The 23,839-nt window shown below is 49.5% G+C and overlaps 8 protein-coding genes across 8 annotated transcripts, besides 3 other annotated features; 6 read left to right on the top strand and 2 right to left on the bottom strand.

Annotated features, from left to right (window-relative positions):
• Nucleotides 1-23,839: part of a sequence feature (contig 1.107 303..444822(-1)) that runs on past both edges of the window.
• On the top strand, nt 244-3,180 carry ANIA_06311 (chloride channel protein; the record flags this gene model as incomplete). Its single annotated transcript, XM_658823.1, has 5 exons — nt 244-380; nt 433-971; nt 1,274-1,341; nt 1,492-1,650; nt 1,702-3,180. 5 exons carry the CDS (start codon nt 244-246, stop codon nt 3,178-3,180), a joined length of 2,382 nt encoding a protein of 793 aa, XP_663915.1.
• On the top strand, nt 3,544-4,331 carry ANIA_06312 (CTD kinase subunit gamma; the record flags this gene model as incomplete). Its single annotated transcript, XM_658824.1, has 2 exons — nt 3,544-3,702; nt 3,768-4,331. 2 exons carry the CDS (start codon nt 3,544-3,546, stop codon nt 4,329-4,331), a joined length of 723 nt encoding a protein of 240 aa, XP_663916.1.
• ANIA_10798 (uncharacterized protein) lies at nt 4,706-6,011 on the top strand. The gene is made up of 2 exons (XM_050611322.1): nt 4,706-5,260; nt 5,316-6,011. Exons 1-2 carry the CDS (start codon nt 4,719-4,721, stop codon nt 5,851-5,853), a joined length of 1,080 nt encoding a protein of 359 aa, XP_050466943.1. The 5' UTR covers nt 4,706-4,718; the 3' UTR covers nt 5,854-6,011.
• ANIA_10806 (YagE family protein) lies at nt 6,321-8,070 on the top strand (the record flags this gene model as incomplete). Its single annotated transcript, XM_050611320.1, has 2 exons — nt 6,321-7,791; nt 7,839-8,070. The coding sequence occupies 2 exons, from the start codon at nt 6,321-6,323 to the stop codon at nt 7,913-7,915; spliced, it is 1,548 nt and encodes a 515-aa protein (XP_050466942.1). The 3' UTR covers nt 7,916-8,070.
• Nucleotides 8,377-8,397: a sequence feature (Short protein (ANIA_11507, CBF69722.1) was converted to a misc_feature.).
• Nucleotides 8,471-8,500: a sequence feature (Short protein (ANIA_11507, CBF69722.1) was converted to a misc_feature.).
• On the top strand, nt 8,934-9,884 carry ANIA_06314 (putative short-chain dehydrogenase/reductase family protein; the record flags this gene model as incomplete). The annotated part of the gene is made up of 2 exons (XM_658826.1): nt 8,934-9,523; nt 9,587-9,884. The coding sequence occupies 2 exons, from the start codon at nt 8,934-8,936 to the stop codon at nt 9,882-9,884; spliced, it is 888 nt and encodes a 295-aa protein (XP_663918.1).
• ANIA_06315 (uncharacterized protein) lies at nt 10,087-11,728 on the bottom strand (the record flags this gene model as incomplete). Its single annotated transcript, XM_658827.1, has 3 exons — nt 10,087-10,846; nt 10,898-11,153; nt 11,446-11,728. The coding sequence occupies 3 exons, from the start codon at nt 11,726-11,728 to the stop codon at nt 10,087-10,089; spliced, it is 1,299 nt and encodes a 432-aa protein (XP_663919.1).
• ANIA_06316 (ATP-binding mismatch repair protein PMS1) lies at nt 12,078-16,256 on the top strand (the record flags this gene model as incomplete). Its single annotated transcript, XM_658828.1, has 5 exons — nt 12,078-12,110; nt 12,180-12,261; nt 12,317-12,403; nt 12,459-15,249; nt 15,563-16,256. The coding sequence occupies 5 exons, from the start codon at nt 12,078-12,080 to the stop codon at nt 16,254-16,256; spliced, it is 3,687 nt and encodes a 1,228-aa protein (XP_663920.1).
• Nucleotides 16,533-21,901, bottom strand: csmB (the record flags this gene model as incomplete). Its single annotated transcript, XM_658829.2, has 4 exons — nt 16,533-16,630; nt 16,687-17,966; nt 18,013-21,567; nt 21,615-21,901. 4 exons carry the CDS (start codon nt 21,899-21,901, stop codon nt 16,533-16,535), a joined length of 5,220 nt encoding a protein of 1,739 aa, XP_663921.2.

The following is a 23,839-nucleotide window of genomic DNA, read 5'->3' as shown; positions in this document are numbered from 1 at the left end:
GAACTCTTCTGGTGTGTGAGGGAGGAGAAATTGTGTACCACCGTACTTTTTTCCGCCATCTTTTTTCTGCCGATAATTAGTGGCAGGTCCCCACACACGCAGGCACTCACCGCCTTTACTTAAGCACGGAGGCCCGCAGCAGCTCCGATCATCAATTGTATCTCCGGGTCTTTCAAGGACGACCACCATGGTCAATAACGCGTATGTCCTTGTATATTATCCATATGATCTGCCTTATTGATAATGGATTCGGGGCCGGATTTCGAGGTCCAGCAGCCTTCAAGCGAACCAAGTACGAACAATCCGCGGCTCCCGCGGCTTCGCGACAACAGCCTTTCGCAGTATACACGCGAACCTTTAAGTGATGGTCTGCGTGAGCCGTAAGTAGGTCTTTGTGCAACATGACTCAAGCTGACGCCTGAATATGACTAGGATCTCGTTTAAGCGCAAACATAAGCACCGATCTGGATTCAGTTTATCGAATCTCTCCAATATCTTTACGACCGACTCCGACGGACATTCGGGTCCCAGCCGTACAGCATCCAGGAACGGACTGACAACAGACATTGATCCGCAGCCAGCGGGTGAAAGCTCGCAACGTAATGGGAACTATAACATCCAGAAGGAGGGAGGCTTGTTAGATTGGTATGTTGAAGGTCCAGGGCGACGGGTCGGTTACGATGATTTCACTGCTATTGATTGGATATTTGAATACACGAAAGAGCGTCAAAGGAAGCGACTACTCTCGGCTAGCGGGAAAGGAATGCTTGGGTACGCTCGCAAAGTTTTTGATGCCAGTAACGTTTGGTTCGTTCTCATCGCTACGGGAATATCAGTTGGTATCATTGCTGCATCCATTGATATCGTCAGCGACTGGCTGGGGGACATCAAAGCTGGATATTGCAAAAATGGCCCAGGGGGAGGGAAATTTTATTTGAACCGTAGCTTTTGCTGCTGGGGACACGAAGAGGGTGAGCTACCACAACCTTTTCGAATTATGGGTGCAATACTGACATGCTCGGACTACAGACCCTTCGAAATGTATGGATTGGACTCCCTGGGGAAAGGCTGTGGGGGCTAGATCATCCGCTGGATCTTATACAATAGAATATATCTTTTATACACTTTATTCTGTAGGTACCCCCTTGAGGATCCCCCTTTTTTATACATATCTAATGCAGCGGCTAGGTGTTTTTTGCCCTTTGTGCATGCACATTGGTCAGGAATTATGCAATATATGCGAGGCATAGCGGAATACCTGAAATCAAGACAGTCCTAGGCGGCTTCATTATCAGGCATTTCATGGGGCCCTGGACCCTTGCGATTAAATCATTAGGTTTGGTAGGTTGTCTCCAATGAATGAGGCCGATTGAAGCTAACCAATAAAAACAAGTGCCTGTCCGTGGCATCCGGCATGTGGCTAGGTAAAGAAGGTCCACTTGTCCACGTCGCATGTTGTTGCGCCAGCGTCATAATGAAGACTTTTGATAGCCTAAACAGCAACGAAGGTTTTCACCCGTACACGCCGAGGAGACTGAAAGAGAGCTAACATTTATAGCGAGAAAACGAGAGGTACTCTCTGCGGCAGCTGCCGCAGGCATATCCGTTGCCTTTGGCGCACCAATTGGCGGTGTCCTGTTCAGTTTAGAGGTGTGAACATTTAGATGTGCTTGTTGATGTCTAGCTGACTCAGAGTTCTAGCAATTATCATACTACTTTCCTGACAAAGCAATGTGGCAAAGTTTTGTCTGCGCAATGGTAGCCACAGTTACCCTACAAGCGCTAGATCCATTTCGCACAGGCAACATTGCTCTCTACGAAGTGAAGTACACCAGGGGTTGGCATCGTTTCGAAATGATACCATTTGTTATTCTCGGTATCGTGGGCGGTCTCTATGGAGCGTTCCTCATCCGATTGAACATGCGAATTGCTAAATGGCGAAAAACGCGGAGTTTCTCCCATCCAATAATTGAGGTTGTGGTCGTATCTATCCTCAGCGCTCTGGTAAACTACCCTAACATATTCATGAGAGCTCAAAACTCGGAACTTGTCCATTCGCTGTTCGCCGAATGCAGTGCAGGAACTCCTGACCATTTCGGTCTTTGCAAGACTGGGGCAGCGTCAGCTGGTACAGTAGCTCTTTTGCTTGTAGCTGCTGTCCTAGGATTTTTCCTCACGACAATCACATTTGGGCTTGATATCCCTGCTGGTATTATCCTTCCATCATTCGCAATCGGTGCTCTGTATGGGCGTGCTCTAGGAACGGCTTTCAAAATCTGGCAGGACTCTTACCCTGGTTTTTTCCTCTTCGGGAACTGTGAGCCTGATATCCCTTGCGTGACTCCGGGACTCTACGCAATTGTCGGGGCGGCTTCAGCCCTTGGCGGCGCTACAAGAATGACCGTATCAATTGTCGTCATTATGTTTGAACTTACAGGGGCCCTTACGTATGTCATCCCCATCATGATCGCAGTTATGTTGTCCAAATGGTGCGGGGATATATTTGGAAAGCGCGGTATCTATGAATCGTGGATCCAGCTCAACGAGTATCCTTTCCTTGATCACCGTGAGGACACCGCTCCTCCCGATGTACCTGCCCATGCCGTCATGACAAAAACAGATGACCTTACAGTCCTTACCGCCGTCGGTCATACGGTTGGCTCTCTTCGAAACCTTCTTCAGACTACCTCATACCGCGGATTTCCCGTCGTTATGGAAGCCTCGAACCCCGTTCTCCTTGGCTATGTCTCACGCAACGAGCTTTCTTACGCCCTGAAGAACCCCACATCTCCATCTGGAGAAGAGCTCTCTAGCGCAACTCCGGTCTTTTTTGCGCATCAACCATTTGCGGACCCGATGGATACGCTCGACCTTCGACCTTGGATGGACCAAACCCCTATCACGCTGAACAGCGGTACAACCTTCCTAATAGTGCTGCGCATGTTTCAAAGACTTGGCCTCCGTTATGTCTTATTTGTAAACAAAGGTTTCCTCCATGGGCTACTAACAAAAAAGGATGTATGGTCTGTTGTTAATGATCCTGCATCTCGGGAGGGCGAATGGACAAGTGGTCCTCTCGGGGGAAATGACACTGCAGAAGAGATTGGACTACTGCAAAGCGATGATGCTTTGAGTATTGCTCCTCCACTGACGCCACTGGACCGGCGGCCTTCGTTTTAGTTTAAACTGATTGTTCCACGGCCAGTACTGATGAACGGGAGTGATCGGTGGCGATTTGGGTCTCGGACATAGAACAAATATAGGTATCTCTTGGCTTTAAGAGAGGTTGGTAGCAACAGAGTATTCTTATATTTGCAACATTACTTCTTTTCATGGGTATTCTCTGCCGCTCAACAATTTGGCTTATTTTAACATAGTCCTGCGATAAATACGGGGTCACCGCCCGGGTAAAAGCCAACTTCCCATACAGAACTGCCGGCGTCTCATTGACCGCCCCTCTCGATCAGCGGCCTCTCAGATCTTCCCTCTCAGCAATACATTTAGAAATTATCTTCTAACCGCAAAAGCGCAGAATTCGACACGATGATGGCAGATCCGTTTGAAGTTCGCATGCGCTTTACAGCGCAACTACAACATCTCAATGCATCCATTACATCGTCGCAGAAAGCCGCGCATTATGCGCTCAAATACCGCGACATGGATGAAGATCTCCACTCTTGCATTCTAGAGCAGCTTGAAAGAGTGAGTGCACATGGCTGTTAAGCCATATACATACATGATCTAAAACTGATCAAGCTATTCCCTAGAATAACATGAACAACCGAGCCAACATCCTATACTTTATTGAGCAATTCTGCGAAATGGCCACTAAAGAGGACCACCTCCCCTACGTCCACATGATTCAACGAGATATCCTCCGAGTCGTTGATTGCGTAGCGCCAGCGGATGGCTCTGGTGCCGCCAATGTAAAGCACGTGCGCCGAGTTCTTAACGGTCTCCAAGCCAAAGAAGTGCTCTCCGCCGAAACGGTAGCAGAAATTCACGCAGGCTTGAAGGATCGAGAAACACACCCAGCACATCTTGATCTAGAAGCTGAAGAGGAAGAAGAACCTGGTTCAAAGTCGAAGACAGGGACACCTCGCGGTATGAAGGCGAATGGCATCCGGGTAGACAAGAGGCAGATTGAGCAGCGAATTGAGGAGGATCGTGAGCGCAATAAAAGGTTACGAGAAAGTATGTGGACTGTTCGAGGGGATGATAGCGACGAGCACAGGAAGTTCTGGGACGAAACCAGCGACATCGGCGAAGATGACTTTACGACTGCACATGAAGAGCTGATGGAGCGGAATGAGATGATCAACGCTGTTTAATTTGCATCTGGGCATATAGGGATTGACCAAGCATCAAGAAATTGGCGTCTATGGAGCATGGAATAAGGTTCACATTATGGGATGGGTTTACTTGAGATACCTGGACGATATATATGTTTTTGTACCATTTGAATTATTCAACGCCGACCAACATAATGACCAAAAGAACCTCAGAGCCGCAGTGTTCAGAGGACTACTTCTGACTTAGCCATTTTTTTTTCCCAAAAAAGGATGCATTATGACGAACCGCTGAAACAGATCACTCGTAAACTTTATAGTAGAATGATAGGGCCTTCGGAAGAACAAATTTCCGACGTATTTTCATAAATCTTTTTGATCCGCCGCGGAAGCCGATCTGAAGCGCAACAACCGGTCGACTTCCCCTCTATGTTGTCACAGATTGTCACCGCGGCAAAGGGCATCTTATTTCCTGAACAAAATTCATATGGTAACTCGACTACTGCCACTACTGAACCGAACGAGACCCTCCCTGCAACGAAATCGAAAATGGTTACCACTCGCCGATCAGCAGCATTTCAGGCCGTCTCGCCGACAGAAGATGCTGAAATGAATGGATCGCCTGAGTTGAGTGGGAAGCGCAAATCTGATAATTCCACGCTTGCCAGAAGCCCAGAAACTCAAGGTAACAAACGCAGGAAGAGGAGCAGTGTAGAAACAACTGAGGATATGGTGAAGGAGACGAATGAAGATATCGGGCAGGAAGCAGCGCCGAAGAAACACTTTCGATTCGACAGCGAAGAACCTGTATTGCCTGACGTGGCGGAGTCAGAGGTCCCGGTCGATGCGCAGCAGAAGCAGCTTGACGAGGAGGATAGTAGCGAGGATGAAGCCCCAGAAACTGTGGACAACTCTACTCAACTAAACAAAATAAAGCTTGAAGCTAAGAAACGTGATGAAGCGCGGAAAATGTTCGTATTCTTGATCCTTTTGACAAATGCCCATTCATCGCTAACCGCATGTCAGCGAGGAACAAGCAAAACGAGAGAAAAGGCGGCAATTGGACGAAGCGCGCAAACAACAAGCTAAAGCCTCAGCTAAACGAAAAGAAGTCCATACGTCTCAGGTCATGCCAGGAGCTGGGACCCCTGCAGAAGATATGCTATCTGAGAGCTCAGCAACGCTGCAAGGCTCATTCACTCAGGACACTCGGCGCTCGACGCTTCCCGCCCTTCTCCCCGACGACATTCTAAACGCTGTGCCTGACGTCCGACCGCCGACACCTCCACCCGAATTCGAGGTTTTCTCGCAGAAAAAACCAACCAAGCTCAGGTTCTTGGAGAAGAAGGAGAAGGCACCAAAAGACGTGCGAATGGGTGATGTCGCCATTCGTGTGTTGGATAGTGAGAGTTCGCGGAAGCAGCCGAACACAGCACTCGCGCCGAAAGCGTCAAAGGCGAGTCGAGGTGCGAGAGAAGCCTGGTTGAAACAGGCCCGCAGTACTGGGCATGTTAATGGGATGAGGATGGTCAGTAGCGGCAAGAGGAGTTTCGTGCGCAAGTAATTCTTTACCGTACTTGGCTACGGAGTACTATTCCATTGCATTGGGTATTTCAACTTTCGGATTGGGGATTATTGGGATTTGCATGTCGTAATTGTTGGGCGTTTTGAAGCTCTGGTAAATGCGATGATCATAACGGCAATCTGTATGTAAAGACCGGGAGCATTAAGCATGCTTCGTTTCTCTTGACTGATTTTTCCAACTGCGTATACCGTACATTTTTACTCTAGCATAAGATGATAACTTAAGTCCAAAGCACAGTGGTAAATGGTTGAAGGTCTCTGGCAATTATAACGGTCACATCCGATTTGTAGGCTGGCCGCACGTGCAAAAAGCTGGAGCTCCTTCTCTCATCCGCTCAGCTTTTACCATCCACCAAACTCCTTGTTGACCCCTCAATTACTCGATTCAACTCCTAATCCATTCGTTTGGCATGATTGAACGCTCAACCATATGCAATCACATATAGAATGGCGTCGGCTACTGAGTCTTCCCCTCTGCTCCCTCAATATCACCATGCTGCATCCTCCAATACGTCACCGCGAGGGAACCGGCCTCCTCGTACTGTGACGTTCAATCCCCTCACAACCGTCAGTACATACCACGACTCAGCTTCTGCAGATCCGAAGTTTAAACCTTTGGCTTCTGGCAATTCTTCACTCGCCAACTCAAGACCGACTGGGCTATCTGCTCTGAACAGCAAGCTTCGCCGTCGCAACAGCCATGGAGCTCCTGGCTCGGTCGCTTCTTCGTATCCAGCCTCAAAGATCGGGCCGCAGAGAACGACAAAAACTGCGCAAAAATTGAAACTTCTACCCGACCCTATAACAGAGGAGGAGCTTGTTGATGAGGAGACATCTCCCTCCGACGTATACAGACAAATCGCGCGGATAAAGGAACCTGCTGCTCGAAGTCTTGCGGCGAAGCTGGGAAAGGCAGATAGAGACAGATTACCCCGGGTAACGGCGTACTGTACAGCCAATTCTTATCGTCTAGACGGCGTGTTCAAGTTCCTAAAGTCACGGTCCAAAACACGCGGTGCCAATCCCAAATTGTTCGATGAATGCGTCTACTCGCGGTTTGACTACCAGTTTGAAGCAAAACAGAAAGCTGGAAACCATTCCAATAATGTCGATTCGGAAAACACTCATACGGTCGATAGGATGCCTAGGGAACGAAGGTTCTCGGACAGTGCGGTGGAGGTCAACGAGGACTTCGGCAATAGGCGAGAGGAGCTCATCGACTTGCATGATCGCGACTCCCATCAACAGAATGCGACAGAAGCCTCTGTGCTCGATAATGCCCCGGATATCGACACCACTATTCATGCTCCGGAAGTGTTTCTTTTCGATTATGGCACTGTTGTCATATGGGGCATGACACCTGCGCAAGAGTCTCGATTTTTGTCGGATATATCTAAATTTGCAACCTCAATTCTAAGTCCGGAAGACACCCAGGTGGAGAACTTCAACTTTTATTATGCCCGCGAATACCAGGCCCGAATTTACAACGATTTCATTTCTCTGCGCGACCCCCGAAACTATATGATTAAGCTCGCCATTTCACATGCACTAGCTCAGTCGGTGAAGACGTCTCTCTTTGAAGATCTTGTATCCGAAACAATCTCAAACACGGCGCCATTGCCGGCCCAGATCGCGCAAACTGGAAGCGTCAACCTCTCAAGACGGCAGATCAATATGCAAGTCGGAGAACTATTTATACTACGTATCAATATCCACCTTCAGGGCTCGGTGTTGGATAGCCCCGAGTTGATGTGGGCAGAGCCACAGCTGGAGCCTGTATACCAAGCTGTCCGAAGTTACCTGGAAATGGACCAGCGCGTGAGTCTTTTGACCGAACGATTAGATGTAATAGCAGATCTTCTTGCTGTGTTGAAAGACCAATTAACTCACCGTCACGGTGAGTACCTTGAGTGGATCGGTACGTGCGGGCCCATGATATCACCCTGCCCTGCTAATATGTTGTAGTGATTGTCCTCATCGCAGCAGAAATCCTTGTGGCCGCTATCAACATTGTTGTTGATCTCTATGCTGGCGTTGAATAGACGCGGTATATTGTAACACAGTTCCGCAATTGCATTCAGGCGTCGGAGTTGGAGGAGTCGCTCGTACTGAGGAAATTTCTGCTACTGTACATACTCCATTCACACCTCGGAAGATATGAGGTCTTTGATCAGGTCGAATAAGTACGCCGAACATAATGATTTATCGACTGTCTAATTGTGATATTTGACTTTGCGTACCTGCAGGTTCTCCGCACTCTTTGCACCAGACCACAGAGCTCTTTGCACCGCCTTCGCATCATAGAAACCGACCAAATTCCACAGCACATATAGCATCGCCTCGATCACTCTGTCAGCTTATGCCGCCTACTACATACTTTCCCTAGATATGGAGTAAATAGCTAGTGAATTGCCTAGCTATGGGAAACATAGTATCTTACAAGCGTCCTACCTGGGAATAACTGGCTACTTTTTTGAAAGAGTAAAAGAGCCCAGTACCTTTCTCATCCTCGCACATCATGATACTAAAGGCATGAGAGTACAAGTACTTAGACGCATATTCAATTCGGCGATAAGCACCTTACATCCTTGTCTTACCTCCAGGACGGCCCAGGCGGCCAGCATCATTTCAACTGTGAGGTCATTTAAAAAAGTGGGTCCATAATTGGATCCGCAGAATAAGCTATCCCGTTTTAAGAAACCACTCTCTGATTGGCTAGGAACTACTCGTATGTACAACTTTCGGGCAGCGCCCGGCGTTGTAATAACGAACGGTAACGAAGGACATGGCGACAACTCTGAATTTCGTTGATATTTGGGTTACCTCGGGGATAATTAGACATTTCAAGGAGATTGTTCATCAAGTTGTCCGTAAACGCCGGCTTCCATCTGTGCCTGGCGGAACCTGGGATCGAGGTATAAAGAGGGTTGTGATGCCGTGCTATCTGCTTCTTCTACGCTCATGCTCAGCATCCATTAAAACTGCAAAACTCACTACAAATTCGCTCTTCCAGAAAAAGCTGTTGTATTTTTCACGTCGCTCATAATCAAAGCCAATAAAATGTCTCACGAAGTCTCAACCCAGCCTCGCGATCTCCCCATCCTCGCAACCACGGAATCCACCGCAGGAAAGACTTACATCGTGACTGGCGCAAACACTGGTCTTGGGTTTGAAGCGGCAAAGCACTTCGTCCGCCTCGGTGCAAAGAGAGTAATCCTAGCCGTGCGCAGCATACCTTCCGGCGAGGCCGCAAAGCAAAAAATCGATGAAGCCACGGCGACAACTGACGTCGCCGAGGTCTGGGCCCTTGATCTGAGCAGCTATGCTTCCGTCAAGACCTTCGCAAAGCGTGCGATTACAGAGCTTGACCGAATTGATGCTGTGATTGAGAATGCGGCTGTGGCGACGGCGGAACAAACCAGAGCCGAGGGGCATGGGTTATCGCTCACGGTGAATGTCTTGAGTACTTTTCTCTTGGCCGTGCTGTTGTTGCCGAAGCTGAAGGAGTCGGCAGAGAAGTATGGTGTTCTGCCGCACTTGTCGATTGTGACATCCGGTGTTGGATGGGATGTGCGTGAGACGTGGGAGAAAATTCGAGAGGATCCGCTGGTCAGGATGGATGAGTTGCCTAGTGAGCAATTGATGGTTACGTATGTCCATTGTATCACAACTTCCTTGAGTCTTGTTGATGCTAACATATGCTGTGCGAGCAGGTACCCTCTTTCCAAGCTGATGGATACCTTAGCTGTTCGTGAGCTGGCGGCTCGGTTGCCTGTTGAGCAAGGGAAGGTGGTCATCAATTCCATTTGTCCTGGTCTCTGTAAGACTGAGCTGGTTCGGAATTGCCCACCTGCCCAGAAGCAGGCAATTGTCGAACAGCATGAGCTATATGGACGAACTGCGGAGGATGGAAGTCGGACTCTTCTCGCTGGTTCCGTTCTAGGAAAGGAAAGCCATGGCGCCTACACTTCCAATTGTGAGATTAGAGAGTGCGTGGCCCCAAACCTCTAATGCGTCGGACTGTGCTAATATAATCAATAGAGACAAAGTCCCTGATTGGGCGAAGGGCGAGGAGGCGAAAAAGTGGCAGGAACATTTATGGAATCTCATTGTGAAGGAAATCGAGACTGCCGAGCCAGGATGTGTGCGAAAGGCGTTGCAGAAATAAGTGCCATGTAACCTTTTCGTCGCTGCATCTGTTGTATCAGTGTAATTAGTCAATTTGAGTTGAGAAGCTGAGAAATTTCTGCGTAGTGCAAAGCACTGTGCCGGTTCTATCATGTATCGCATCCACCCATGGGAAGCCAGCGAGTGCCTCCTTTACGTCCTTCCAGGAGGAGAGACCAAGAGCGTTCATTGCAGTATTAGTTGTTGGTATCAGCCATTCATCGTCTGAAGGCTTGAATACAACGACCGCCCCAACGAAGAGCGCCCATACCAACACTCTTTTTATGATTTTGCTTTCCTCCCCTCCTCCGACCGACGACAATAACTTCTCGATAGCGAGCCGAAGACGATATGAGAGAAGGGGGTTTTCCGGGATTCGTTGGTTTAGACCCCTTAGAAATGTCACCAAGAACGCAACAAGGCCCAAGTGGACAACTTCCTCAAGGGGACTGATACCCAACATGGAGCATGCACCAGGCCCAGTGCTTACATCTAAGGGGCTGATATATAGGAGGCTATAGCCCAAGAGCAAGATGGTGTTGTGGAACTCGTCAGCACCTAGCTTCCGTCTATACCCAGCGCCGGCATCGTTGAGTAAATCTGCGAGCCTCCTCATGTCTGAAAAGGCCGACCATAGACTAAGACGCAGGCCGGCTTGCAGGAAGGAATTCACCTCGGGATTTGCAACCAACTTCTCTTCCTTCCCGTGATCCAAACATATATCTTTACATTCACGCAGAAACCTGATGCCCTCAAAACCGAAGAGTGTCGCCGAACCAAGCTGTAAAGCATATTCGAGGTCGGCCCTGCATAATTAGCCGAGCGTCAAATAATAAATAAATTGACCAGAATCATACCTCAGAACCTTTTGAATAACCCCGCGGCAATCACTATCGAACTGCTTGATGCTCCCACGTAGCTCAATCATCCGCCGCATGCCACGAACATGGACATAGCCACGCGCATACTGGCCCTGCAACCGCTCATACTGAGACATAGCCACCAATATTGCAATCGTCATATCAGATGTTGCCTCTTCCTCGCTCATTAACCGATCCTGAACGATACGATAGGTGCGCGCAATGTGGTACATTCCTTGTGTCGTTTCGCGGACTAGATTCTTAGAGCAGAGGAGCGAAGTAGCGACAGAGCAGTGAAAATCTGAAGATGCCAATCGTCCTAATGAGCGCCCAACCATGTACATCAGGAAAGTCTGTGGAAGGGAACACACAAGCCTCGTCGAGAAATATATATCGCACCCAGACGGAGCCCATATGGTCCGGATTCTCCACGGCCCCTTCCAGCTCAGGGTTATAACGAACGCCGGTGAAAAAAAACAGTGCTTCGATGGGTGCACATCAGCCTTATAGTACTATCAATCCAGGTTTACGGTGCAAGCAGGTACCTTGTCGAACTAAACCCTGTGATCTTGCAGGAACAGGTATAAGAAACTGCAGTCCATCAGTAACTGGCCGCTCAATCTCTGCACCAGCCTTGGAATCTCTCTGCAATCGTCTTATAGTATCCGGTGTTCGAAACGGAACTGCCACGTTGCGTCTGAGAGCAACGGCCTTGGATGGCCGTGTCAAAGTCCTGTTGGCGTTTTTCCCTGCTGCAGCGTGGGTGCGAATACGTTTCCTCGCCGCGCTATCAATAGCAGTATTGTTGTTCACAAATTCGAAACCCATGATTATCTTTGACTAGTTTCTGAGAAGGTTGTGACTGGGACCAGAGACATGGAGTGTAGTTGGATTTGCGGTTTAATGTATGTAGTTAGTCGGGGTTAACGGAGCTATCGGCAATGCCTTGTTGCTCACCACTTAAAAAGTACATCAGGCAGAGCAGTTGTAGAATAAAAGTCGAAACACTGATAAGATCGTTTTAGAATACATAAAGGATATCATTCCATCTTCTTTATGTTAATGGGGTGCAGGGTGGCTATCGTGGCCCTCGTACCTATCTTATCTAAATTGTTCTCCGCACGAACGCGTTGCGCGTCTCGATTTCCTCGTCCTTGACCTTGCTCGCAATGGGACAATGGCAACCATCAAGGCCATCGAGGCCCGCTCAGTAATTACCCCTCAACCCGAGAAGATTATGCTTTCTAACATTTTTACGTGCTAGATTCATCAAATCCAGTCCGGCCAGGTCATTGTTGATCTTACCTCAGTGATAAAGGAGCTTGTTGAGAACAGCCTTGATGCTGGTGCCACATCGATCGGTCAGTCCTAATAGCCTAATGTCATCATGAGTACATCTGACAAGTGCTTCTGTAGAAGTTCGTTTCCGAAATAGCGGCCTCGACCTGATCGAGGTTCAGGATAATGGCAGCGGGATCGCCCCAGAGAATTATGAGAACGTGGGTACGGGATTTGCAACAATACGCCGAAAAATCGCAGCTGACGAGACCATCTACAGCTCTAAAGCACTACACATCCAAACTGTCCTCCTACGATGACCTCCTTCACCTCCAGACTTTCGGATTTCGCGGCGAAGCTTTATCGTCGTTATGCGCGCTCTCCGACTTTCGCATCACGACCGCCCAAGCTAACCAGGCCCCGCGCGCGACCCGTCTCGAGTTCGAACAATCGGGGAAGCTGAGAAAGACAGAAGTAGTTGCGGGGCAAAAAGGTACAGTCGCATCCGTGGAAAGTCTGTTCAGAAAACTGCCTGTCCGACGACGCGAGCTGGAAAAGAACATTAAACGCGAGTATGGCAAGGTCCTGAATCTGCTACATGCATACGCTTGCATTAGCACAGGAGTACGCTTTACTATCAAGAATACACAAGCCAAGAAGACAGTTGTAGTCTTCGCAACGAACGGAAACCCGACAACAAAGGAGAATATCGCCAACGTCTACGGCGCGAAGACACTTCTTGCGTTGATACCGCTGGATCTGGAGCTGCAGTTTGAGCCGTCTGTAGCTGAAACGATGATGGCCGGCGATAAGAAGAGCAACATCCAAGTGCGCGGACACATCTCGCGACCTGTTTTCGGCGAAGGCCGCCAGACGCCTGATCGGCAGATGCTCTTTGTGAATTCCCGCCCCTGTGCGTTGCCACAAATTACCAAGGCAATTAATGAGGTGTACAAATCGTTTAATTTGGCTCAGTCACCATTTGTCTTCGCGGACTTCCATATGGACACGAATGCGTATGATGTCAATGTGTCTCCAGACAAGCGGACGATCCTGTTGCATGACGCCGGGGCACTTATTGAGTCGTTGAAGCAGTCTCTTCAGAAACTGTTTGAGTCTGCGGATCAGACTGTGCCTCAGTCACAGATTCTTGGGAAGCTACCGCTCGCTAGACAGCGGTCCTTGCCGGAAACTACTAGGTCTGATCGAGCTATGGAACAGGAAGCATCAGACCGTGACGAACGTGAGGGGGGCAGTCAACCGAACCCGCAAGACAGGATGAAGGGCCTTCTTGGCAATATCAGGACTCGAGACACTCCACCGGATGAAACATTGCCCAGGAGAACACTTAGCCAACAACATTTTTCGCCTGCTTCATCTTCGCCTGCGCCGGTGCAAGAACCGCAAGATACAGCCGACGACCGAATCTCCGATGACGACCTTTTTGTCAGTCAGACTCCATCCCAAGCAGGAACAGAACTCCAGGACGTTCAGCATGACGCACCAGCATCCCATTCCCGTGAACTTATTCCAGACTTTGAAACCCCTAACACTATACAAAATGCATTTGACCGCATGAGGCCGAGACGTTTACCGGCAGAGATGGCCACGATCACTATCGGCAACAGGACAGTCACGTCAATGGTAGGGAGCGGCGTGCCTAGGAAGAGGAACACGAGCGACTCACCCACTCTCCCCCCGAGAAAGCGACGAATTCATACCCCGTCTCGTCCTAGCATATTTGGTCGTATGCAGGATTTTGCGGCGCCCGGGTCTCAGATGTCGACCCATGATAGTGACGAGCAGGAGAGTTTTGAGGATGAGGACGAGGAAGAAGTGGAAGAAAGTGACGGTGTACACGAAGACCTCGAGGCAGAGGCAGGGAAAGAAACCGAGAGTGAAGTCGAAGATCAAGTTGAGGAAGAAGTGGAAGAAGCTGAATCTTTCGTACCATCGGATGATAATGCCACCCAGTCTGACGAACACACTCAGACTGAACCGCAGCCGGCTAAAGAGGATATGAACGCCGAGGAAAAGAAAAGACGCGAAGATGCCGAAGTTCAACGCCTCATCGAAGAAGCAGGAAAGGCCAATCAAGCGAACAGTATCAGCAGAGCGAATAAACTACACAAGGGCGTCAGTTACAGGGATTCAACCGTGCATCTCGCAACTGCAATCAACGCATCCCTCTCCAGGATTGAATCTCAAGCAAAGTATATCCACGACAGCCACAGCAGACGAAACCTTTCATCCTCTGAAGACGAACTCGACGAATCTAGACTGTCCCAAGTCGCACCTGAAGAGCGTCTAACACTAACTGTTAACAAAGACGACTTTGCGCGCATGCGCATCCATGGCCAATTCAACCTAGGCTTCATTCTCGCCTCGCGAACCACATCAACATCGCATCGCGCAGAGTCCGACCCAGCCTCGGGCCTAGGGTTCAAAGACGAACTCTTTATAATCGACCAACACGCCTCAGACGAGAAAATCAACTTCGAGCGCCTCCAATCCACAACGACCGTTCAAAACCAGCGCCTCGTCCACCCCAAACGTCTCGACCTCACAGCCGTCGAAGAGGAGATCGTCATCGAAAACCAGGTCATCCTTGAGAAAAACGGCTTCGTCGTTGACGTCGACGACAGCGGTGACAAGCCGATCGGGCAAAGGTGTAGTCTTCTTTCATTGCCGCTCTCCAAAGAAGTGGTATTCGATGTGCGCGATCTGGAAGAACTTATCGCAATACTAACCGAAACATCTACACCAAATACCACGGGTCCGGAAATTGATATCCCTCGGCCCAGCAAAGTCCGCAAAATGTTCGCGATGCGCGCGTGCCGGTCCAGCATCATGATTGGCAAGACGCTTACGCAGAGACAGATGGAGCGTGTGGTTAGGGACATGGGGACTATTGATAAACCATGGAATTGCCCTCATGGACGGCCGACCATGCGCCACTTATTCAGTCTGGGGCGTTGGGAGGTGTGGGACGAGTATGCAGACATCCATAATGCGAGCCGCGAGGACGGTGATTTATTAGACCCTGTTGATGATTTGAATGCTTGGAGGGAGTATGTGAAGGATGCGGCAGAGGAGTTAAATAAGTAGATATAAATTCATGAGGTTCGGATGGCTGGTTATATATAATCTAGAGGTTCTTCATGTTAACCCGAACTATCAGACTTGACTACAAACCCAACTCATCCATATGCAGCTAAACAAGTCATGTGGTCGTCCAACAAAGTGAGGTGAGGTGTACCAACACAATATATCAATCTTGTTACACTTCACCAACAGTTTACCTCACAAACAGCCCCCTACCTTATCAAGTCATTCCCCAATCCCCTTTCCTACATTTGCGATCAGTATACTACATTACTCAAGGAACCACCCCGAAAGCAAGATGTCCCCCACCTCGCCCGCTATAATTGCAGACCCCCAATCCGCCCCTCAAAATCCCACCGCGACCTCGACCTCGGCCTCGAATTCGAACGCCAACACCGGCCAAGACCCCGTCTCTGACACACTCGACCCGCGCACCCTCGCAACATCCGCCTTCACTGCCTCTCTTCACTCCCTCGGTCAAAACTACACCAGTGCGCTCGTCGATCGAGCCCAGAACCTCCACTCTAATTCCCAGGCTTTGAAGAACCAAGAAGCGCAGCTAGCGCGACACACTGAGAGCCTGCGTAAGCAGAATGACGCTTGGGAGAAAGTTGCAGATGAGGGACGGAACGCGTTGAAGGAGATTGGCGACGTGCAGAATTGGGCGGAGATGATTGAGCGCGATTTGCTTGTTGTTGAGGATGTTGTAGGGGCTTTGGAGCGGGAGTTGGAGGAAGAAGAGAGGAGGGGTAGCTTGGACGAGGATGAGGAATACAGAATGGAAGGGGCTGAAGGGGGGATTGGTAGAGAGCTTGACCATGGCGGGAGCATGGCCAACGGGGTAGCGAATGTGAATGTGAAGATGAATGGAAAGGTTGATAGAAAGGATGGAGAAGAGGATGGAAACGACAAGAATGGAAAGGGGAAACAGACACCGCCAGAGAAGAAGGGGTGGTTCTCTTGGTTGTGGTGATCTGTTCATCTATCAAAACACACCGTAACGAAGTATGACTTATGACGATGACCATGAATGAGTATTATGAGGAAGTCAATGCTTTAGTCAGATACATGTCAATGAGTGTCAGATCCAAGTACCAGTATTAGTATTGTACGGTGTAGAGGTATTTGCTCGCTGATAAATACAGTTCAAGATACATGCGGAAAAGAGCAACATCCCAAACGCCATGCCATGTATACCTTGCTTGCTCGCTCGGTGAAACAAATTGTTAAACACATTGTTATGTAAAAATCACATATTCGCCAACTCATTATCAATCTGACGGTCGAGGAACGTTCGTTTGTCGCCAACAAGCGTCGTCTGAAGTCGTTGTTCAACAAGAGCGCGAACTATTGCAGGTTAGTTTGCTTGCGAAGAGACAGGGAGGGAGAAGAAAGACACTTACCCTGCTTTTTGGTAACGGTGTCGAGGTCGACCTCTGCGAGACAGCTCCGGATTGCCTCCGTGATTGCACCCTCGTCGGGCCCGTTCATGCCCGCCCGGAAATCGAACGCGCTGGCAGGCCGCGAGTTAAACCCTACCGGGCTGCGCGAGTTAGGTCGAAGAAGGTTATCTGTGCTTTGCATCATTCCGACGCTGTGGCGGTTGGTCATGCCGCTGCTCTCCAGCTGGCTGAGGTTGCCCATTGACATATGGCGGGTCTGCAGATGACTGTTGCTCTGGAGAGGCTGGTCGGTGTACCGGGAAAAGGTGGAAAAGTGCGAGTTGCGGTTACCAGGGACATTTCCGCCAAAGGGAGCTGGGGATTGCGGCGGCATGTACGAATGCCGACCTTGACCGGGGAAGCCAGTGAGAATCGTCGAAGCGGGCTTGACAGAGGAGTACTGCGAATGCATGTCATCCATTTCCATCGCCGTGTCATCCATGTAGCGACCGCCATAGAAAGCCTTCTCTTGGCCGACGGCGTAGTCACCGCGGCGCCCGGGAAGGTTGTTGGCTAGGGCATAGTCGTCCCAGCGCTGAAGGGGGATACTGCGGGGATCGAATTGCTCGTCCTCCACCGCGACAATGCGCTTCGAACCCTTCTCCTCAATGACTACACGAGTATTACCCCAACTGAAGTCGTCCTGCTTCCAGAAGGAATACAACGGAAGGATGAAACTGTAGATGGGGTATGCACAGAGATAGATAATCATCCATCCAATGTGCTGCCACTGGCGTTTGATTATGAAAATAATCGCCTGAAGACCGTAGATACCAGCCAGCATGACAATGGAGATCATTGGGAAGGGCCCCGTGTCGCTCGCAACGCGGTAGATCAGATATCCAAGGTAGACGCAGGTCGCTGGAAGGATGATTGTACCCAGAAGGTCAACCATTACCACAAAACGCATACTGAAACAACAGAATCCGCAAAGGTCTTTCAAGGCCGCCAACTCAACCAGGTTGTGGATTGTAGAGTTGATCCACCGACGTCGCTGCGACAGAAGGACTGACCATGTCTCAGGAGCCGCCGTGCTAGCGAAAGCATCGGGGATGAACTTGTAAGACATGGTGGGAAAATGCTTGGTCATGAGAGTGGTGAGATATCGATCTTCACCAAGGGCCAGCAAGTTCTTCTTGTGTAGCGTATCGACATTATTATCCGAATACTCCTCAAGAAGCTTCTCCGATATAATTAAAGGACGACCGCGGTCTGCTGTGCGAAGACGGTACATACAGAAACTGTGTCGTTAGTGATGTGTGTATAACAGTGGGATAATAGACTTACCATCCGGGAAGACAGGTAACGCTGCCAAACAAAGACTCGAAAGCCTTGGCCAAATGATGAGAGATGAAGTATTCATAAACCTGTATCATTGTCCACCAACTTCGTTCCTCGTTTTGAAGACTCGTTTCCCCGCAAATACCAGCAATGCGAGCATCATTGGCGCACGCAGCTACAAGGCGATTGAGGGAATCCTCACGTACACTTGTATCCGCGTCTACCATCAGGCAGTACTCATAAAGCTCAGGGTCAACGCCAATGACATTGTTGATCTGGTGGAAAACTTCCAGCTCAAGAGGGGACATCGGGGCACGGTGGTGAACGCGGCTGAGGAAATTGAGAAGGAGAACCTGAGAGTCTCGTTTACCCCTGTTACCGGGCTTGGATTTGTTCTGCTCTGACTCCTTGCCGACCTTGACAACGACCACATAAGGCACCACGTTGCCTTCATATTCGTACAGTCCAGAGTACACTTTACCGTAATTAAGCTGTTCGTTGCCTTGGCCGATAGATTTGACAGGCAACGCTGGAGGGTCGATTTTGGGATCAACTCCAAGAATGTCCAGGACAATTTTCGGCGTCGGCCGGTCGTTACCACCACCAACAATCATACCATCACAAATCACAAAGATCAGCTTTCTCTTGTTGTCGTATTGAAGCGCAGTGAGTGAGTCGAGACCTTTGCGTAGCGAGTCTTCGCCTTCAGTATAAGCAGGTACCATGCAGATCACGAATTTGTCTTGAGGGGCTGGACGGCGCTTTGACCCTAGCTGGAGAGCGGCAAGGAACTTGACAAGAACAACTGCGCAAATCAAGATCGTGAATGCGAGTAGAATCCAGTTGTTGACCGTGCACCGCGGACCATCACGGAAATCTGTATCGCCCTTGTAGAACACGTAATCAAGACAGGACTGGGCTTCGCGGAAAGGAGACGACATCAACGGCCATTTATCCGAGACATCCTGGCCAGGGTTGTTCTTGACCAAATCAGTGATTGCAGAAGGAAGCCAATCATATGAACTTTCCGAATTCATCATGTCTAGCGTATAGAAGTAATCCGTAAGATCGTAGATTTTGTTGTGAGCAATGACCCATTTTCGTTCACTGCTACTTTCGGCTTGTTTCTTAACAGTATCCTTGGACCAGACAAGCTTGCCCTTGTAGTACTCATTAATCTTCGGCAGGAAGTCCTGTTCGTACCAAGTGATATTGTGCAGCTTGGTAGTCGTATCTGGTCGATTGCGTGGTCCAGATTTATGTACGGCCAGCGGCTGATCCTCTGTGGCGGAGGTGTCGTTGTTTTGCAGGTTGATTGCGAGATCATTGACATAGTTCCCGCACATCCGGGTCAACGGAGGCGGAAAATAGGCGTCCAATACCTTGCCGGCCAATGGTTCCATCAGCGAAGGCGTCGCTTCTGGTGATGTGTCGCCATGAGTGACCTTGGCAAATTTGGTGATATCGTAGACATAGCCATGGATGCTGACATAGAAATTACTGCTTGTCGAGCGCCAGCTGACTTCCTTTTCATTCCAGACTTTGTCTTTGCCTGGGCAAAGGAGGTCGCCGAAGGCGATGATGTAGAAGCAAACAATGCCATTGAAGAGCAGGATTAGAAGAACCAAGACAACCTTTTCTCGCCAGGCAATTCGGACATCGGGGCGTTTCATTCGTCCAACATAGCGTAGGACGAATGACGGAATCCAGAATGTTAGCGCCCAAACGAAGGCAGTCCAAACACGGCGTCCAAGGGTGATCTCGTCCTTCTCGAGATGTTTCCGATCTCCCCCTTCAGCATCGCCATCGTAATATATATTGTCCCACTTTTTATCATCACCTTTGCTACCCAGACCATAATCACCGGCCATGTTCATGGTAGGAGGCACACTGGGTGCTATAGACTTGGCCATGACGCTGGGGGCCATAGCACTCTGTCTGTGTAGGAGATTGCTCTGACTGCCTCCAAGTAGACTGGCAGATTCGGCCATGGGAGTGCCCCCGGAGTGGGGGTCGAGCATGCTATTACTGAAGTAGGAATGCGTCGACGGCGGTTCATCCGCTTTAAGATCGATCATTGTTTCCGCTTCCCACCAAGCATTTTCTCTCATCCATATCCGCTGATGTCCGACAAAAGCATCGCCGTTCGTCCAGCCTCTTTCCATCAACCAACTCTCCACGCCGTCCCTGCCATCGGCGCAGCCCAGTCGAGAATAACGGTTAACAAACTCGTCCACGTCGAAGTCGGCCGTGAAATCGAACTGTTTGAGGCGGCGATTGGCCCATTCAACAAGTCGCCACTCGCGAATTTGGCGAGATACAGCGCTTGCTGTCCACGCAGCTGTCGGCGCAGAAGTATTCAGTGCTCCGGGCAGGTCATCGCTGGGGTGGACGGATATATGGTGCCAAACTCTGCTGCTACCGAGAGTGCTGGCAAGATCGAACCGGCCTTTCTTCCCAACAGCAATGCCTTGACTCTCGACCGGAATCAAGATCTGCCGCAGAAATGAATCTGCATCGAGATCAATGCCCACTTTCTCCAAAACACCTTGCCTTTTGTCGAGTTCGTATTCCTTAGTAGGGTCTGTGCTAATCCCAAGGTCAGGCCCAAACTGCTCCACTGCAGCTGCCATTTCGTTCAAAATGGCTTGCCCGACAGGGGGTGCTGGAATGCCGTCCTCTTTCATCTCTGCATTGATACCGAGGCTATCGTCAAAGACGTTTCGCAAAGCTACGGCTTTTCCGAAGGCAGGACGAGGAATATCAACGACTGAAATGCTGACCGTGTCGTCATCGTTCCAGTGTTCGCCTGATCCATTGGCATTCAACTCTTCAAGCTCGCCAGCAATGGCCTCGTTAGCTTTGCTGATCACCCAATCGACCAAGGCCTCGTAGATTCCAGTAATGAGAAGCTCGCGCTCGTCGGTAGCACATTTGTGAAGAAGAATCTCAGGGTCTACACCAAGCAAATCTCCAACATCCTCGCATGTTTGTTCAAGCTCCTCCTCGTCTACGAGGAATCCAGCCGCGTTTCCAAGCTTCAGAAGGCCGGCAAGAACTGAGAGAAGATTTCGCAGAGATGCTCCTTTGATACCAATGGCTTTCAGAGCAGCCCTAAAGTCCTCCGCAGCGGCAGCATCATCGGCGGTGGGAATATATGAAGGTGGATCGTATGTCCCAGACTTGTTTAACAAGGCATACGCCGAGGGTTCCCTTAAAGCCAAGAACTCCCGTTCCGCTTGGGTCGAGGTTGTTGTCAATAGGTAGTAAAAGACATCAAACGCACGATACCCAGGTTCCGTGGGTATGTCCAGCAAGCCTTTTTGGACATTAAGGCCCGAAGTCGACAGAGCCAACGTAAGCGCAACCAAGTCACCTTTGAGGGTGAAGGTGAAGTTGGCGGAGAGAGCAGAGTATAGTGAGTAAGAAGGGTTGAAGGCAGTTACGGCCCGTAGGAACGGTTTCAGTGCAGAGAGAGCCGTGAAAGTAACGCTGGGAGTGGAGAGAGGAAGCGTCGTCAAGAAGGGTTCAAATATGGAGGGAGTTGACTGGTGAGTAGAGCTACAAGCGGTCAGCGCTACGTTTAAAAGCACTTGTCTGAAACAAACCTCAGAACAATACAACCATCCTCCGCCCTTCGTCGAGCATGTTCCCATGCCCTTGCCGCCAATTCGCGGTCAAATGTGCCTCCATTATGACCATCCGCGCCGGTCTGAGCGGCGGTAAGCCAGTTGTTGACAACTACACTTGTCCCAGCGTCTAGTTGATACGGTAGGCCAGAGGTGTAATGTGCGTGAAGGGCATTCAGTAATGTTGTGGTTGAGAGCTGGTTCGACGGACGGCCACCGGGCAGTCCTGCAGACTGGGTGGAGTACACAGAGAATCGATTCGACATTATATCCGACTCAAATCAGGATCGGTTTGGTCGACAGGAGTAGCCCAGGGAGATGCCCAGGAAAGCGAGCGTGGTATCGGACGGGAGTTAATGCATGGAATGGGGTGATTGCAGAGCGTCAGATGCTTTTAAGACGTTACCGTGTCACTTGGTTGAGCGTAGTAGTTTGAACGGCGATTCGATGAGATGATAGGTTCAACAAGAAAGCGATTTCGATGTTCTGAACGACGGAATGCGATCGGGGCAAGTGGTCGTCTGTTTCGCGGCTTTACAAGCGAATGTTGGGGAACGAAGGTCGTGAAGCAAGTCCGTAAACACAGATTAGTATTAACTAGGCCAATATGTTGAACCTGAAGCAAAGATGTACGAGGAACAGAACAAGAAATTCAAGCGAAAGCAAGAAGCAAACTATCGAGCAGGAGGACAAAACAAAGAGGCGAGACGGAAGCCGTGAGAAAAGAGAGATCGGTTGTCATGCAGCGGAGTGAATCGCTCTGCTTCAGGTTGTTTTGGGCGACTCCGTCTGCGTATTCAAAATTACCAGAATTACAGATAGATCACCACTACCTTCGAACTAAAGAGTCCAGCGTCCCAAAAGATCGACTACTGAAAGGCACCCGAGTGGCCTATTTCTAGTCCCATAATGAATAATCAAGCCGACCCTTTTCAGGGTTGAAGGGATCAGGACGCCCAGATGAACGATAATTATTTAAACGAGCCTTGCACTTCTTCATCCTGATTTATATTGGACTCCCATAGCAAAAGACCATGTTTTTCAAGCTTGTATAGTTACAGTACGGAGTTTAGCGACCAACCGCCGCTTTACTGGATTAGTAAATAGTAACAGGTCAGGGTATGGAGAGAGCTGCGGGGCTCAGGACCCTAAAATAACAGCAAATGTCTCACGGACTTCTCCAGAGTTTCTGGCCTTGTCTCACCCATCGCGAATCAAGCCTGTTAGATCGCCACGGCTGATACTCTGCTGCTGGCCCGCAGGAATGCCAGATGCCAGATCTTCGACGGCCTGAGCAGGAGCATATGACAGTTCCTCGCCAGCTGGATTTGTTGGGTGGCCGTGTGGGCGCCTTGTTGTTATTTATACCCGGACAGCGAGAAGGTTCTAGCCTAGCCTAGCAGCCATGGTATATTTGAACTACGGCTAGCCGTATTTTTCAATCCAGCCATCTCTATCATATGCTCTTCCATTGTCTGATCATCGGCACCCACTTTCTTGCTGAGCTTGTCGTTTCCCTCGACTCTCCTCCAACCCAGAGCGCTGTGTTTCTACTGGCAATCCTGCCAATAAAACTGGGGTTGATGCTGATCATGACAATTTAAACCCAGAATCTTTAACTTGTCATCGAAAATCGATTACGGGTTTTGAATCGGCCCTGATTTCTTTAATTCTTTCTTTTTTTTTCACGTCCAACCAGAAAGAAATAGGGGAAAAGGCAGGCGAGCCCCTTTTCCTGTTCTTCAACCTGCGTGGCGTTGAATGATTGACGCTAATATTGAATGACCGATTGGACCGGTCTGCTGTCTCACATTCTTCGATCTGGTCTAGTCCCGTATCATATCTGAGACTGAATTTCAATTTTCAATTTTTCCTCTCGCTTGGGATTCTGGTTTCTGGTTTCTATGACAGTATGACAGTATGACTATTTTAAGAACACTTGGTACGCGTGCTGCAGGCCGTCCAAGGGTCTTTGGTTCTTCCGGCCGGACCATAACCAGGGATTTCCCAGGTCAGGGACGAAGGGCTCATATGTTGACATCAACATTCAATAGTCTACTCAAATAAAGCAGACCTTGGTCATGTAGATCGAGATTAATGAATGGACACTTCGTTTATTAGAACTAGTGGATAGGCTGAATCAATATAGAATGAAAACGTAGTCGGTCCAGCGGCCCAGCATAAAGTGGTCGTCGACTGGGGAC

The sequence above is a fragment of the Aspergillus nidulans genome, chromosome I (assembly GCF_000011425.1).
Source record: "Aspergillus nidulans FGSC A4 chromosome I".
NCBI lineage: Eukaryota > Fungi > Ascomycota > Eurotiomycetes > Eurotiales > Aspergillaceae > Aspergillus > Aspergillus nidulans.
This window is presented reverse-complemented; position numbering and strand designations above follow the sequence as displayed.

Excerpts from the sequence above, each read along its gene's own strand:
- ANIA_10798 (XM_050611322.1), top strand. The coding sequence starts at position 4,719 with ATGTTGTCACAGATTGTCACCGCGGCAAAGGGCATCTTATTTCCTGAA. Across the intron at positions 5,261-5,315 it reads CGTGATGAAGCGCGGAAAAT|CGAGGAACAAGCAAAACGAG; the intron begins GTTCGTATTCTT and ends ACCGCATGTCAG.